This window comes from Opisthocomus hoazin, chromosome 7 (assembly GCF_030867145.1).
Source record: "Opisthocomus hoazin isolate bOpiHoa1 chromosome 7, bOpiHoa1.hap1, whole genome shotgun sequence".
Lineage (NCBI taxonomy): Eukaryota > Metazoa > Chordata > Aves > Opisthocomiformes > Opisthocomidae > Opisthocomus > Opisthocomus hoazin.
The window spans coordinates 21,773,714-21,787,156 of NC_134420.1; the positions used below are offsets into that span (position 1 = coordinate 21,773,714).

The 13,443-nt window shown below is 37.3% G+C and overlaps 1 protein-coding gene across 14 annotated transcripts in view; it reads left to right on the forward strand.

Moving 5' to 3' along the window:
- SOX6 (SRY-box transcription factor 6) overlaps positions 1–13,443 on the forward strand; it is a 386,542-nt gene that overhangs the window by 359,441 nt on the left and 13,658 nt on the right. For 11 of the 14 annotated variants that reach the window (XM_075427559.1, XM_075427555.1, XM_075427560.1 and 8 more), the window contains 2 exons: positions 9,321–9,554; positions 12,042–12,258. In XM_075427559.1, coding sequence (XP_075283674.1) covers positions 9,321–9,554; positions 12,042–12,258 — 451 coding nt within the window. The remainder of the gene's footprint in view (positions 1–9,320; positions 9,555–12,041; positions 12,259–13,443) is intronic. The other 3 variants (XM_075427557.1, XM_075427563.1, XM_075427565.1) reach the window with 1 other exon arrangement.

Genomic DNA, 13,443 nt, shown 5'->3' on the forward strand with positions numbered 1-13,443 from the left:
ACCATTTTCTCCTTCAGGAACCTCAGTACCTCAGCAACAGCATCTGCCTTTTAAAAGCATCTGCCTTTCTTCCACGTAGTTATGCCATGTACCTAAGCAAGCGTTTAGTGCAGAACTTAGTTGCAAGGGCACAATAGTTTCTTAATTTGTACTTTGATTTAATTTTACAGAATCAGTGGTCCAAAATGTGCATGGAGTGGGTATTACAGCATCTTCAAGCTTCTGCAAATATCAAATGATAATGTTTTCCATTTGGCAGGGATAGTTTCACAGGAAGTGCAGTATTTCCAAGAGGAGTAATTTGTAAATTCTCACATAAACCCCTATTTCATGGAAAATGCCCCATTTTTAATCCAAACCAGGTAAATGTGGCAACATATTTGGACGTGCTAACGCCCTGTTTGTAAGACCATCTTACTGGCTTCATTTACAAATCCCAAATGCGTAGTGCAGCATATTGGAAACATTAGCCTTAAGAGTTTTTCTTAACATTTATTATTACTTGTTAACTTACAGCTCCTGTTATCATGCTGCTTTTGCTTCGCTCCCTTCATGATATATTATTTACTAATTATAGTATTAATTATTATCAGATCAGCACCCCATGTGAAAAGCAAGAAGAAATGGCATATGCATATCCTAGCCCTAGGTCCTTGCCATCTAATTACTGATATGATATGACAAGTGAGAACAGCAAACACTGGATGGAAGGAATTAGTTATATTGATAAAAAGAATGATGTTGCATGTGCTAGAAGGTGACAAATTCAATTGCAGGTTGAATGCAGGAAATGGGCCACTAAAGCAGTGATTCCAACACACATTAAAACCTTTTGCAAAGTATTCTGCATTTCATTAATATCACATAATTTGAGGGAAGTGGTTTGTAAACCTCTCTCCCATTGTTAAATGTAGTTCCCTTTTATAAACCACATTGTACTTAAGCTTTTAAAATTCATTGTTTGGCCACATAGGAGCAAGCAAAGTTGCTCACTAACAGTGTTCAGCCACACCCTGAACAATGCATCCATCAAATATGAACTCCGTCTGCCTTTTTTCTCTGTGGTGAAGTCCTGATTGTCATTTCTCCTTCTTAAAACAAAACAAAGCTTTGACTGAAATATGAATGGATCATGTCCTGTGGCCCTTGTTCAGGCAGATTTTTTTTTTTTTTTTTAAACTGTTAGGGATAACTGAAGACTGCAGAATTAATCACTGTGGTTTAAATCGATATCATGTTTTTGAGATGTTCTAGGTGACACTGTCATGTCAGGAGAAATTTGAAATTAAGTGAGTAACAGCTCCACTGGCAGTAAAGCTGTTAGTCTTACGGAAACATTTTTGTGTTAAATAGATTAGTTCATTCCTCTTTGTGTTGTTTTGACTTTGAGTATGATTAATACAGTAACAATAATTGCTTAGCTGATAGAACAACATTTTTTTCTGAAAAATAAAACCAAAACAATTTGCAGTATTGATAGATCTTGTCAGATGCCTAACAATAATTATTAGTAATATTTCTCTTGGGCTGCCATGTTTTGTCAATGGTTTTCCTTTCTGTGGGTCTCTACCTTCCTCATCTGAGTACGAAATGAAATATCAAAGGGAAACAACAGTAGTGTTCATGGGAATGTTGATTGTAGTTAGACCTGATGACTGGCAATCCCTTACTTCTGGTGTCATTACTTAGGCTGAATAACTTTCAACTTAAATATGTTTCACATTTTTTCTATCAATAATATCTATTTCAGAATGCGGTTGTTAGAATTTAACTAATTATCTGTGAAGGGTCTTGAAGTCTGCAAGTGGCACATGATTGAAAAGTCTTATGACACTTACATACTTCCCCAAATTTATCACAGAATCACAGAATCACAGAATGGTAGGGGTTGGAAGGGACCTCTGTGGGTCATCTAGTCCAACCCCCCTGCCGAAGCAGGGTCACCTACAGTAGGCTGCACAGGACCTTGTCCAGGTGGGTCTTGAATATCTCCAGAGAAGGAGACTCCACAACCTTCCTGGGCAGCCTGTTCCAGTGCTTCGTCACCCTCAGAGTGAAGAAGTTCTTCCTCATGTTCAGACAGAACTTCCTCTGCTTCAGTTTGTGCCCATTGCCCCTTGTCCTGTCACTGGGCACCACTGAAAAGAGTTTGGCCCCATCCTCCTGCATGATGTTTTTGTCTACTTTGGAAAAGACTGATTGCGACCTCCAAAATATCTGGGCCTGTCTGTGGTAACACAACTAGCGCTGCTAGCAGCTTGCATTGCAGAGACCAGAACCTAATGAACATGACACCCACCCTTGAGATATTTATAAGCATTTATAAGGTCCCCTCTCCGCCTTCTCTTCTTCAGGCTAAACAAGCCCAGCTCCCTCAGCCTTTCCTTGTAGGAGAGATGCTCCAGTCCCCTCACCATCCTCATAGCCCTCCGCTGGACTCTCTCCAGTAGCTCCTCATCTTTCTTGAAGTGGGGAGCTCAGAACTGGATACTGGAATCTGTGTTACCTGACAGATTTCTGCTAGCAGGTGGCCAGCTGGGTGGGTGGCAGCTTCGCACATCGTGCCTGTAATTCCCGGTATCGCACAGCCTGTCCCCTCTTATAGAAGAGGCTGCTTCTTCATCCCAATTTTGATCTAGATGTTCCATGGATCTTTATAGAATAATTTCTCATGTTTTTATGTTACAGCACAAGTGGGACTATATAGGCCACTGAAGGCTTAAGTCAGGCCTTAAGCACTAATTAATTCAGTTAATACTGCATGTAATTTAAAAGGTTGTTGTATTGTTTTAGCTGTAATCAATGCCAAATTTCCCTGAGCGTTAATTTTGTCATAGAATGTGGTCAAGAAATCTAAACTGTTTGAGTAAGCCATCAAGAAAGTAGTTGCATTTAGCACTTTTATTTCATTTAAATAATGTAGATATGGGCATGGCTGGCTGTGGAGCATGGAGGTGCTTATAGCTTATTTAGAAATATTGTTTCAGTATTTAATATGACCCAACTAACAATTCAGTTTTAAACACTGGTGTGTGAACTGCTACCACTGATAGAGCTGAGAACAGTTGATTTGATTTTGCACACAGAAGATATTTCACTGTTAATTTTAGCTCTAGACTTTCAAATGAGGAAAGACGTACATGCAGGCTGGGAGGATGGCTGTGATAACTGGAGCTGTGTTTTAACTGAGATGAAGAATTTTGCTTGCATATGTAAAACAAATGTACTAAAAAAGTAAACTCACTGCCACCAAAACTGAAAACAAGGCACTTTGGAAAATATATGCTGATATATAACTGGCTAGAATTTCCTTCATTTTGCAAAGCCACGAGCCACATGCATCAGCTCACCACAAAGTCATTAGGTCTTTTTAAACTCAGATGAAAAACATTAACAAATACCACAAAAGGCTTTAGTATGGCCCCTTTGTTCATTCACATATGGCAGTTTATAACTCCTGCACCACTTGGGTCATGTGTTTGTTTAAGCTGCCTCCATCAGGCCAGCCCTGAAAGAACAAAAGACATCTTGAGCGATCCTAAGCAGGAAATGGGCTAATCTAAACATGGCTTGTGACACTATAAGTAGAATAGAAAGGGGAGGGATTGATTAGTCATTAATGTCCAATTGACTCCATATGGATGTTGCAATAATAAAGGCTTTTTCAGTGCAGTAGCAGAGTTATTGAATTAGAGGTTTATATTTCCTCAGAGCTGACCTTAGGGAATTCCCTTTTGGTTCTTCTTGTTGATGTTTTAAAGAGAATGGAGTCTCTTAACAGGAAAAATAGAAGCCTTATCATAACTGAGTGTTGCATGGATGTAGCTAACCTGAGCTACAGTATATTCCCACCTCTTAGTATTTACTTAGCACATTTCAGAACCCTTGCAGGTGAAATATTTTAGAGCCTATTTAAATATTCCTGTATTTCATGAATCACTCACGTCTTTCTCAGTTTTTCCCCCCCTTTTCATTCACTGACATGCAGCCTACAAGAAAAGTTCAGCCCTCAAATCCCAGCTGAATAATATTTGTTCAGCGTTTGGAATGAATGCAGGTTGAAAAACAGACACTTCCCTGCAGAACATCTGTGCCACTGTGTGACTACAGGCATCCCCATCCTGGAGCTACTCATGTTTCCCAGTGGGTGTTAGTTTTGACTAGTGATGACAAGACCTGCCAGTAATGACAATAGTTCATGAGATGATACCCGTTTATTTGCCTCACTTACTGGTAGTAAAGAATGAGAAAGTCTTCTGAATGTGGATGGAGATGAAGAAATAAGAGGCAGGCAAGTGGAAAAACAAATAAATGTTACACTAACACTGCTACAGGTCACTTGGAATACAGTGAAGCAGTAATTTTTGTAACCGTCTCCAAAATTGAACATTGAACTTAATAACTCCAAGTAACAGTTAGCTGATTATTCTTGTATTCTGAACTTTGCAAAGCTTCTTTTGTCATTGTATTCTTCCCACATTTGCATGTTTCTATTTTATTTGAAGTATTGCTGTATCTTCCATAAAGGCTGCATTTGTCTGTCCACAGGTTAAGAGCAGGAAGGGAGACTGCCAAGCCGGTTTTTCATGCTCCCTGTTTTTATAGTACTTCCATGTTTATGAGTAACCCATCTCTAGTAGTAAAAGAGTGACTCCTGTTTGCATGTTCATTAGGTTCTGGTCTCTGCAATGCAAGCTGCTAGCAGCGCTAGTTGTACTACCACAGACAGGGCCAGATATTTTGGAGGTCGCAATCAGTCTTTTCCAAAGTAGACAAAATCTTCTCAGCTTAATGAATAACTGATGACATGAGCTTTACTACTTACCAGTCACTTCCACACTAGGAACCTAGAATGATTGCCTTTATTTCTATACATCCTATCTTGGTATACGCCCATGGAAGATGGTATGCAGTATATTCCCTGGTCGGAGTCAAAGGAAGTGTATCACTTCAAACATGAATCAATGGCCAGAGTGTGAAGAGTAATTAAGCAATAACAGAGTGACGGATAAACATTTTTTTCTTTTTGCTGTCACTTCTTTTCTTTTTCTTTCCTCATCTTTTTCTCTCCTCATATTTTTCCAACCTTTTTTTGCTCCTTTCTATCACATTTATTACTGTTTGCATTCTGGTAACACATAAAGGCCCACTCTGAGGTTTTGTTGTGGTAAATGATGTATAAAATGGAAGGTAAAACCACATCTCATTAAAGAAAATATGATCGACCCTAATGTGGCCAAGATTTCAGGGAATATGCTAAGAGATGCTGCCTGTCCTAAAATTCTTGACATTATAGAAGGTAAGTAACTCAGATAAAGGCAGGAATAAATAAGTAATTACATAAATAAATAAACAATGTAACAATTGCTACTGTATATTTGTTAACATTTAATTCATGTGAAAATGTTTCTCTTTCCTGTTGATGATCAAATTCTTTTCTCTTTCTAAAGAACAGAGATTATTCTTCTGCTGCACTGTCATTAGAGAGCAATCAGTCTCTTTTGGAACAAAAATATTGTTTCAAATTACTTTAATGAAGCTGTAACATTTTTTGAGTCATTCTGTGGTGTTCTTTGACCCAGTATTGTCCCTAGAGTCTGGTATGGAATGCAGCTTCCACAGAGGAGCTGCCTGCCATATATCCACAAAAAGTGATCATTCTCCTCTAATCTGCTTTTAGTTTTAAATCATCAGTCAGGACAATTTGAGCAAATCCAAAGCATCTAGGAAGTGAGGCAGTCCACACCCTCAGAAGCTAAAACTGTCACTTTGAGGACAGTCCCAGCCTTTAGGCCAAAGTGTAGACTTCTTTGCCAGCTAAGCCATTAGGGCAGCCAAACTGTACTGCTTTTGCAATAATTTTTAGTTCTTACCAAGCTCTTAATTCTGAAAAACTAAACCTCCTCCTGTGATTTCCCAGAGAAGCTGTGGATGCCCCCTCCCTGGAATCGTTCAAGGCCAGGTCGGATGGGGCTTTGAGCAACCTGGTCTAGTGGAACGTGTCCCTGCCCATGGCAGGGGGGTTGGACTAGGTGATAGTTAAGGTCCCTTCCAACCCAAAACATTACATGATTCTATGATTGCAGTATGAACAGTAACTAGCAGATACAGCATTAGTTGCCATAGAGAGACAGTTACCAACTTCTTCCTCTTTTCTCACCCTTCATTAGTAGTACATTTAATTTTATCTGTTATTTTGGGTTTATTATTTATTAGACTTTCCTGAAAATATTTCCAGAAAGAATTAAAGCATCTACTTCTTTTCAGTTGTATATATCTTTTCTTCAAAAATTTCAGGCATCTTTTTCAGCCTCTGTCAGTACTATAATTATCACAATAAGAAAAAAAATCCATACTTTGTAAAACCTGTTGAAACTGTTTATATAGGGCACAATACTGTCTAAATATCTGATTGACAGGATCAAGTACCTAAGAACAACCTGTTTGAAAGCTTGTTCTTATGTGTTTCAACTTGTAAGGGCTCACTGAGCATATGTGCTTTTTATATCATTAGCGCCTCATTTCTAAGCTAAAAAGGTACTGAGACTTTCTGACTTCCCACCTAGAATCACGTGCTAACAGAAGTATTTTCTTCTAATGTTTGTATGCTGAATATAGTTCTGTAGTTCTGAGGTAGTTAGAAGAACATGGAGATTATATTACTCCAGTTATTTGCAGAAATTAATTTTGCAGCTGCTTTTGTGATGGCGTATGGGTCAACTCGCAAATGTTCCCCCAGAGATCAAGCACAAAGAACATCAACTCTTTGGCTGCTTTTTCAAATCATTGAAGCGTGGACTTGCTTAAAGCAGATACAGCCAGAGCTTCTTGGCCTTCTTGGGATAGTTGTAATTTATTACTCTAAGTAAGAATTGTTTTATAATATAACCTTTCTCTGAAAATAGATCATTTATGGTGGGTTTTTGTCTTCTTTTTCTTTTTCTTTCTATCTAAATTATATCCAGATTAAAAAGACAGCCTATAATCTTGATACCAGTAAAGGTACTCTTTGCCTGCATTAGGATTGAAAGGTCAGGCCAAAATTGTGTTAGAAAGGGCTAAAGACACACTCCTTAGCCATAGTGAATAAGTACCTTTGGGAAAGTAAAAGATGGAAAATCATCATATAGATTCAAATATGTCTTCTTTCCTTTGCTGTGAGTAAAGCAGCTGAATAACAAATGACAAATTTTGCATCAATAATAATTTATTTCTTTTCATTTGTCACCAAGTTCCTAATTACCCACATGCTAGTTACAAATGTTATAGTATTATTTTGAAAGATGGGACAACTATTACATGATATATTTGATTTATCTCAAATTACATAGCTGTTTGTCTCAATAAATGTTTCAGTGTTGACTTACTATGTTTGTAACTTATTATAGTGTCACAATAAATATATCCTCTCTCAAAAGATGGCATCTTTGATATGCATGTTCCAAGCCTTCTGACAACAATGGACAGAGCCTCATTAACCACCTCCCCTCCCAAACTGGTCCTACCTGCAGGTTGCTCAGCAAAACTACGGTTCCTTTTTGCAATAAAAACCTGACTGCAGCTGCAGCCTCCTGTAAATGCTGAACACCTGTAGCATGGTACATAACTTAGAATAGTATTAGAATAGTTTTGCATCTCACATTTGCCACAAACCTGTCTTCTTTTATGTGCACGCATGTTAGTATACAAATTGCCAAATTGGTGTCTGTTGTAAAGTAATGGCATTGGAGGCATCATAAATTACCATGGTGATCCTCAGGAGAAGACACTGCCATATACGAATGAGTGTTTTGCTCTCAGGGTAATGTATGTCTTCATCTGGCCCAGTAGTCAGCATATTGCCCTGTGTTGATGGATATAGTCAGCTTGAAACTACACTACATTTCACTGCACAATAAACACGGCTGTCAACACCATATAAAGCAAAATCAATTTATCCTGTATGGTCAGTGCGTTTTAAATGAAATTAATGTACTGTGGACCTGGTGGCAAAAAGGTAGTGTATTAGTTATGCATCCTCTGTTTTAGGACTTTTTTCATGTAAATGTATTTCCTATATAGATTTTTTAAAATGGTATACCTAACATATAGTGTTTTCACTAAATTAGGAAACTTAGTTTTTGCACAATTAAAAACTTGTGAATCAGTCACTGGAATCAGTATATTTGCAGTGTTTTACTTAGTGTAAAGAACAAATCTTGTATTTTTTTTGCAAATAAATCCATGTCGGGAGCTGGAGTTTGGAAAAAAGGAAACCTATTGCTGTGCTAATTTTTTGTCAAGTACCTTGCTTTTTCAAGGTATTGAATTACATGAACAGCTTGATGAGGCCTAAGACTAAGTATGTCACTCTCCCACTGTAAAGACTTTTTGCCTTTCTTTCACAGCTAAGGTATAACCCTAAAAACATACGTTACCATAACAATTGCAAAAGTCTTTCTGGTAAAAGCATGCCTTTTCTAGGATCGGTTGTCTGTTTCTGCTATATTAACTGGTTCTGCTCCTCATAGTCAGCTCTGTGAACTCTAAGCCTCCATGAAGCTTTGCTGTTTGTGGTCAAGAAGCAGGGCTGGATGCATTTAAAAAAAACGGTTAAGGTTAGCATGTACATGTTGAATTGATGATAGGCAATGACAGGGCACTGGGGTACATTAAAGCACAGCAGACTTGGAGAAACTGGAGTGCTTGTCTCCCATTCAGGAAGCTCCAGGATGCTCTGCCTGTACCTGTTGAAGGCAGACAGTTTCATGATGTATATGTGATAGCATGCTCCAAGACACATCTAAAATTCAACTAAAGCAGATGCGACTTTAAAATGTTCAGCTCCAAATATAATCAGATCCACACAACTAGCAGCATGTACCTGGTGTACTATATAATTTATTTTATGAAATACTTGGCATGTGCTTCACTGCTCAAGCTGCAACGTCTTTGTAAATTACTTGTGTGAACAGGTCTACATCAATTTGGATTCTCAAGTGTAAGTTTTGTGTGAGTTTTGTCGAGCATTCAGAACATGTATGCTATGTTAAAGTCCCAAACGGAAATTTTTTCAAATCTCCATACCTTAACTGGAGAAATATCAGTGCAGTTTGTTTCCTCACTCAGATGTTGATGCCTTCGGCTGGGTAAGCCTGATCAATTACACTGAGATCACTGGATATCCTTTCTCTCTCTGTCTCTCTCTCATAGATCTGGCAGCATAAAGAGAGAGAGAAAAAGAGAATGAGGCTAAAATAGGCACAGCACTGAAAGCGCTTGCATAATCCATGTAATAATGTTTTGCATCCATCTTGTTTCTTCCTGCCCTGACGTTACAGGCAGTAAAGCAATGAATGGCTCTGCAGCTAAACTACAGCAGTATTATTGTTGGCCAACAGGAGGTGCCACTGTGGCTGAAGCTCGAGTCTACCGGGATTCGCGGGGCCGAGCCAGCAGTGAACCGCACATCAAACGACCAATGAATGCTTTCATGGTTTGGGCAAAGGATGAGCGTCGAAAAATTCTCCAAGCCTTCCCTGACATGCACAACTCCAACATTAGCAAAATCCTAGGTAAGTGCAAGACAATGAACAAATCGTGCCTGCGACTGAGCCAAAGCTGAGCGAAGCTTAGAAGTAGCAATTGGCAGAGGTTAGTTATTTTTGGAGCTGTGGAAAGATGAGGTTATTTATATTGGTGACACAGGCTAGTTACTTCCTTCTTGGATATGCAGCTTCTCTAATTTTAGGACATATTTTGTTTGGGAGATGTTCACTGAAATTGGAATTACTGAAACACACAAATGAAGACTCATGGGTTGTTTTCCTTTTCATTCCCTTCCTCTTCCCTTTCTGCCCCTTTCCTAATGCTTTTTATTTTCAACAGCAGAGTCACAGCATGCCTTAAAGACTTAGCAGCATTCGAAAGGAATGTTTCGTGAAATCTGTTGCAAGAGTGTATCCTGATAAAAGGTCTAATTGCAAGACCCCATTAGAAATCACCTGAACTACAAATCACCTGAATGCAAAATGGTACTTGCTGCAGTAATTATTGGGAAAAAATTAATAAAGTACAAAATCAAAATCAAAGGTTTATGTCAGACAGTTGCTGTGTCAAAGAAAGAAACCTGGCACAGTTCAAAAGACATGTACATGCATAGCTTCTCGCATGCAAAATGATGTTTGATTCAAAGTGTTACAATGTTCGAAAAGCTAAGGAAGCACTAGTATCACACAGCTACAACACTGCTTAGTTAAAAGACACCTTAGTATTTAATGTGTATAGATTGGGACGATCAGGGAATATACCATGGGTTATATTATGCCATGGTGCAAATAAATTGGCTCATTTTTGAGAAATTTTGATTTGCTCTTTAAGACCCCTCCAGAGAATTAGAAATATACATGAGAATGAGTGGTGAAATGTTAAAACCTATATTTGCTTTCTGAGTCTTTGAAGTGAAAGAGAGATTCCAAATGTAATAAATAAAAGTAAAAATCAAGTTTCCTCTGTAATCATTTTATTGTAAACTTTGAGTTCAAATACATTCTTACCAAAGTTTATTGCATGTTAGTTCAATCAGAGGCAAGAATACATAGAAATAAATGTTACTTTGTCCTAAAACTTCCAAAATCTTACTTAGTAGTTCTCATATTTTTGTCTACCATATAAGTAAGTTATATGAATAGCCTTTCAGTTTTGTATAAAACCTGCACTGTTTCAGTGTTGGCAGCTGTAGGGAATCTATATTATTTGTGTGCATTCTGTGAAAAAACTATTAGGAGCATAGTAACAGTATTCATTAAAATGTAAACTTCCAGCATAAATATTTCAGAAGTGCCAGCAATTGAGTGTTTGTTAACCATGGAATTAACCTGTCAGTATTTGCTCTGCCACAAATAAGTCTATGTCCATATAATATCTGCGCAACTTTTCCAGGACAATGAGAAAAGAGACTGAAATATTAGAACAGACACAGAGTATTGCTGGCTACGGATAATATTTATACAACTTTTCCATTTGTTGATGCATGAAAAATCTTGGTAAAAGAATAGCTTCCACCCACGTTTACCACAGCTGTAATAGTTTTATTCATCTAAAAGACACCAAAAAGCTATTTTCTGCATTTCTTATCCTCTGAAAAAATAAAATCCCTTCTCTATTTAAGTGTTTAGATAGCTCCTTATAAACAATACAAGCAATCTGAATACTTTTTCCTCTTCCTGTGTACACTGTGTCGATTTTTTAACTTTTTTGTTGGTGCAGCTTTCAATGAGAGTTTACAGTACCTGAAGTGGTGTATATAATTACAATATGCTCTCTGTTTTTCTTCTTTTTTAAATATAAGTTTGTTAAATGTAACTTTCTTGGTGCAGTTCTATGTATTTATTGCATCTGACCAGAAGATAATATGCATAATGGGATCTAAAATATGGTAAGGTGCCCATACAATGCCAAGCTTACATCAGAAGATTAGTACATGTAACAGACCCAGACAGCAAGGGATTTTTCATAATTTTGTTGAATCTATGAGGTTTTGATAACTTTTTCCTGCTACATAGCTAGGTATTAATATCTATTAGTAGGAGCATATACACCAAATCCTTGTAAAACTATCAAAAGAAGCATGTATCCCTAGGCAATGTGTTACGCTTTTAACACTAAAAGTATGGTTGTAGACCTTGCTTAAACATAATACTGTGCGTGGTATTTCAAAGTTGTAGAATTATTCACAGATCAATGCTCATATTGTAAAACATTAAATAGTCTGTATTGCAACTTGAGGCTGAGATTTTGAGAAATGACTATTGATTTTAAGTGCACCTATTTAATAGAGATTTACATGTGTTTGGTCTGCAGCAATACTTTAAGTCAAGGTTCTTTTAATGTCTCTCAGGTTGTGCATCCCAATATATATGTTGGCTGATGTAAATTTAAATCAGATTATTTAATTAACTTATTTAAATTTTGTTTATTATGGCAAGAAGGCATGTTGAAATGCGTATGTGTCATGCTAAACCTGCTTTACTTGTGCACTCACTGATGTTTTGTGTTAATAGGATCTCGCTGGAAGTCCATGTCAAATCAAGAGAAACAACCGTATTATGAAGAGCAGGCACGGCTAAGTAAAATCCACCTAGAAAAGTATCCTAATTACAAATACAAACCTCGACCAAAACGTACCTGCATTGTTGATGGAAAGAAATTGCGTATTGGTGAATACAAACAACTGATGAGGTCTCGAAGACAGGAGATGAGGCAGTTTTTTACCGTAGGGTGAGTACTATTGTTGTAATTGTTTTCAAAGACAGAGCATGCTGATTGAAAACAAATAGACTTCTCTATTTAAGTTATGGAGTAATGCCATTTAGAAGGTAAGGATTTCAACCTGTAAAACCTTACTAAAAACATAAGATATGTCATGGCATATGGAGCTATGAGCTTGCCACTGAATGCTGATTATGAGACTGATTATGAAATTCTTTAAAGTCAAAAGAAGTTGTTTCCCATCAGCCTGAAAGGTTTGAATCACGTCTTTTGTGAGTTCTTAGCAAGCTAATCCATTATGGATTAGTAATGACTCCAGGATCTTTTTTTGAATTAATACAAGAACCTAGAGAAAAAGATTATTCCAGTGTAGAATAAGGAGTCAGGAGAGAAGGAAAAAGGACAGGAGTAATAACAGTTACATGGGGAACACACATGAAAGTATGATATCATAGCATGAGGCTATTAGGAATTTTGTTATATATAGCACTGTGGAAAAAATATTTTTTAAAAAGAAATGTTTTAGGAAGAATCTTTCAAATAGTGCACAGATAGACTGGGTAGATTTACAGCTCGGAATATATGGCTCAGAAAGATCCTGGAACAGTTTTAAAAACATTGTCTATTTTTTAACAGTATTTCCTCTAGTCTTCAGCAGAGAAAGCAGCACTATGAAAGATAACAAAAGTCCAGTGAAACAACTGCACCATAACTGATTTCTCTCTCCCGGTTTTTTATGAATTAATCTGTGATGCTCTGTTGCTCTAACACAATGTTTCTGGTGGTTTACAAAGAGTCTAAAAGCTATCTCCCATGCCAGCCTTTCCAAATTCACAATGTTCTGCTTATTTCTCTAATCACAATAGTCTCCTTTTTTTGAGTACTTCACTACCAGATAATTGACCTTGACGTTGATTATGTGCCCTCATTTTTGGCTTTGGATGCAGAACTCCTGTTGCAGTCAATTATTTGCGGTGCAGCCTAAAACAATGTGGACTCTTTCTTCAATCAGTAAATATAAGTGTTTTTGATATCTTGAAATAACCTTCCAGTCTATAGTTTTGACATTGTGTTTTATTCCTAAGTCTAAGGGAAATTGTTTACTAATAGGCTTCCATTAAAATTGTACATAGAGCTCTAAATAGAAATCTGAACTTATACAGCACATCACAAATTGTATTCAGATTGAGGGAG